Here is a 3,778-nt window from a genome sequence, read left to right as displayed (position 1 = left end):
ATCATGCTTGGAAGGGTAGAGGGTCAGAGCAAGAGAGGAAGACTCAGTATGAGATGGTTTAACACAGTAACTGAGGTTGTGGGGTAGGAGACAGTGAGGACAGGGCAGAGTTGAGAGCTATTGTGCATAGGGTTACTATGAGTCTCAGGTGACTCCATGACACATAACAACAACATAGATCTCTTCCAGCTAGCAGACTAGAAGTCTTGCATGTTTGTTGGTAGAGACTCATTACACATCTAGGGCTGCATCTGTTTCCTGAAAAACCTCAATTGATAACCCACTGATTCCTGGGGCATTATTTTTTGCCAATGTCTTTAGTGCAGCTTAAGCTTCTTCCTTCATTACTATCTGTTCTTGATCATATCCTTAAATGGTTCAGTGTTGATCAATTCTTTTTGGTACAATGACTCTGTGTATTCTTTTTATTTTCATTTGATGCTTCCTACATCATTCAACATTTTGCCCATAAAATCCTTAAGTATTACAACTCAGGACTTGAACTTGTTTTTTAGTTCTTTAAGCTTGAGAAACGCTAAACATCTTCCTTTATGATTTTGAACTTCTGTCCTTATTATTGTTGTATGCTGTAGAATCGGAACTGACTCATAGCTGATCCTCCAGTAGGATTTCAGAGGTAGTTAATCACATAGAAGGAGATTGCCCACTATAAATCTAATTGTTCCTACCATCTATTAGTATTCTCTTTTCCAGACTTTCATATACTTACTTCTCATTCATCAATTATCTCATTATCCAACATTTCTCATTTAAGACAATAGTAAAAAAACTACTATAGGCAGAAAGCCATTTTGTTTGCCAGGAATCTTTTTGAAAGGGTACTCTTCAGGATTTTTTCCTAAGCAGCAGCAGCAGTTACCAGAGTTCCGTTTACTTCTTCATGATGTTTCTCTTAGCTAAAACTGCAGTAAGTCGTCTTCAAGTTCGAAGCATTAAGCAAATAATGGTAAGACAAAGCCACCAGAAACGTGTACCTGGTTTCCATGACAAATATGGTAATGCTGTCTTAGCTTTTGGAACTACTTTCTGTGCTGCTATGTGGGCTTACACAACAACACAAATTGGGATAGTATGGAACTTGTCCCCTATTGGCAGAGTCACCCCAAAGGAATGGAGAGATCAATAATCAAATCAGCTAGTGGTATAATATTGAATTGTTTTCAAAATCAACTTATAATTGATGTCGAGGAAAAGCACTATATACTCATTAAAATAAGACATTATTGAAGAAATAAAGTACATTTGAAACCCTTAAAAAAACTACTATAAAAAAATCTGCTATCCTATCATTTTGTATGTTAACAATGCATGTCTGACAATAAAGACCAACAAAAGTGTGAAGGAATAGTAATGTTGGCTAAGGTTATGTGTCAATTTGGCTAGGCAATAATTCTCAGTGGTTTGACAGTTCTGAACTTACATTAATTGAAAAGTTATGTGACGATGTCATCGTTCATTTGTGATTAGATGTGGTCATTCCTCTATTTAATACCAATTTTTGTATAATAATTTTGTATAATGTCTTTGGAATCTTACCATGTTGATAAGTTAGGAATGAGTCTATATGAAATCAGCCTTTTTTATCTCATTTAACTTTTAAAAAATTTCTCATTGTAAAAAAAATTTCTCATTGAGTGAAAGTTTATAAATCATATTCGTTTTTCATTGAATCATTCATCACTCATTCCTATTACAGAGCGTTATTCTATTGTGCCAGGTTTATAGCAACTTTTGAGCCCACCAGCTTCTCCATGGGAGAAAGATGGGCAATCTCCTCTTGTGCAATTAACAACCTTTGAAAACCAACCAGCAGGTCAGCTCTGAGTTGGTTCCGGCTTGATGGTACACAACAACAACAGCCTACATGTCCTTCAATGGGGAAATCATTAAATAAACCATGATGCATTCAAACTACCCTGATTGTGATAGAATTGTAATAATTGTGATATAGTAGTTTTCTAAGATGTCACTGCTTAGGGAAATTGGGTACATGGAATTTTTCTGTATTATTTCCTACAGTTGCATGAGAATCTGTAACTATTTCTCTTTAAAACGAGGAGAGAAGTAAATGGAAAGCAGCCAGAAAACACTAATAATTTGAGATTATCTTTTAAAAGCCATAGATTGTGTACTGAGAAATTCTCAGCAAGAGTAACACATGTCTTAATTGAACATGTATTCTGTGTCCAATGATAGGAAACATTATCCTGGTTTAAGTTATAACTGTGACATTTCATTTAAGAGAAAATATTACAAATCTGCCTTATTTTTAGACTGATATGGTTGAAGGAGCTAGGGTGGTATACTTGCAGTACTGGTGAAAAGGCCCAACTACCAGCTACTCACTGGGGAAATAATAGGCATTCTCCATCCTTCCAGACTTACAGCCTCAGAAACCCAGTAAGAGTTAGCAGTGAGGGGATTGACTCAATGACAATGGATTGGGCTGGTTAGGTTTTTAGTATAGTTTCTAGGGTGCCAATTTCAGGCCCTATGTTTGAGCTCTTATCCCTTCAGCAACAGAAATGAGGAAGGATTTGGTCTTTTACTTCCTTAACAATATTTATTAAACATCTGCTATGGAGCAAGCTTTGTGTCAGACACCGTCATTCTGCGTCTGGGAGATCATATTGTGCAGCTATTGACCAAATCAACAGCTCCAACAAGAAAAGGGTTAAGTCTCATGTAACCTCAAGTCTGTGGACAAAGGTGCAAAGTTAGTAAAGTGACCTTCCATTCTCACCAGTGTTCTAGGCACCACTGCCCTCAGCGCAAGTCTTTCATCCTTAGAAGAAATGTGGAAGTTGAAGAGCCCAGAGCACCTGCCTGCCAGACCCGCCAGATCAACTCCACTCACATATTAGCAACTACTCATTTCTGCAGACAGTAAGGAAAAGCAAGGCTCTCTTTTAGTTGTTGGGTGCCATCGAATCGAGTACAACTCAAAAAAACTCTTGGAACAATACGGCTGAACCCTGTCCTGTCCTGTGCCATCTTCACCATCTCTAATATACTTGAACCGCTTACTTCAATGACTGTGTCAATCCATCTGATTGTTTTCCTCTCCTTCACTGACTTTTCCAAGCATGAGGGAAAGCCTCTCCTAGCAAAGTTCAAAGTATGTGAAACAAAGTCTTGTCATCTTTCTCGCCAAGGAGCATTCTGACTACACTTTCTCCAGGATATATCTGTTCTTTTGGTACTCCATGGGATATTCACGATGCTTCTCCTCAACTCAAAGCAAGTGATAGAAAAGTTCATGACCTAAATCAGGCACATCATAGTCTTCAAACTAAATAAATTGCTCCTCAATCACTTGGAGAGGCCCCTGACTGCAGATTTTCCATGTGCAATATGTCTCGTGATATCTTGACTGCTGGTGCCAAGGGTGTTAATAGTAATTCTAAGTAAGATGAAATAGTTGACAATTTCCATCTTTTCTTCATCATTCATATTGTTTCTTATTGGTCCAGTGGTGAGGATTTTTGTCTCCTTGATGTTGATGTGCAATCCATACTGAAGGCTATAATTTTCTAGAGCAAGAGAAAAAGAGATATTGAAAATGGTAACTATGCACACCCATGTTTCTTGCAGCTTTGTTCATAATAGCAAGGAGTTGGAATGAATGGATAGAGAAGCTGCGTTATATTTGCACAATGAAATACTATGCTGCATTGAAAAACAAGGAACTCATGCAATATTATTCAAAATGGTTGACTCTGGAGAACATTATGCTGAGTGAAATATCCCAGTCACA

At 37.5% G+C, this 3,778-nt stretch overlaps 1 protein-coding gene across 1 annotated transcript; it reads left to right on the top strand.

The window, feature by feature from the left end:
• Window positions 1–901: 901 nt before the first annotated feature.
• LOC102876579 (cytochrome c oxidase subunit 7B, mitochondrial-like) lies at window positions 902–1,147 on the top strand. The gene has a single exon (XM_006900547.1). It carries the CDS (start codon window positions 902–904, stop codon window positions 1,145–1,147), a length of 246 nt encoding a protein of 81 aa, XP_006900609.1.
• Window positions 1,148–3,778: the final 2,631 nt, after the last annotated feature.

This window comes from Elephantulus edwardii, unplaced genomic scaffold (assembly GCF_000299155.1).
Source record: "Elephantulus edwardii isolate Elephantulus edwardi_28Jun2011 unplaced genomic scaffold, EleEdw1.0 scaffold00288, whole genome shotgun sequence".
Lineage (NCBI taxonomy): Eukaryota > Metazoa > Chordata > Mammalia > Macroscelidea > Macroscelididae > Elephantulus > Elephantulus edwardii.
Note: the sequence above shows the minus strand (reverse complement) of the source record. Positions and strands in the feature narration are given on the sequence as shown.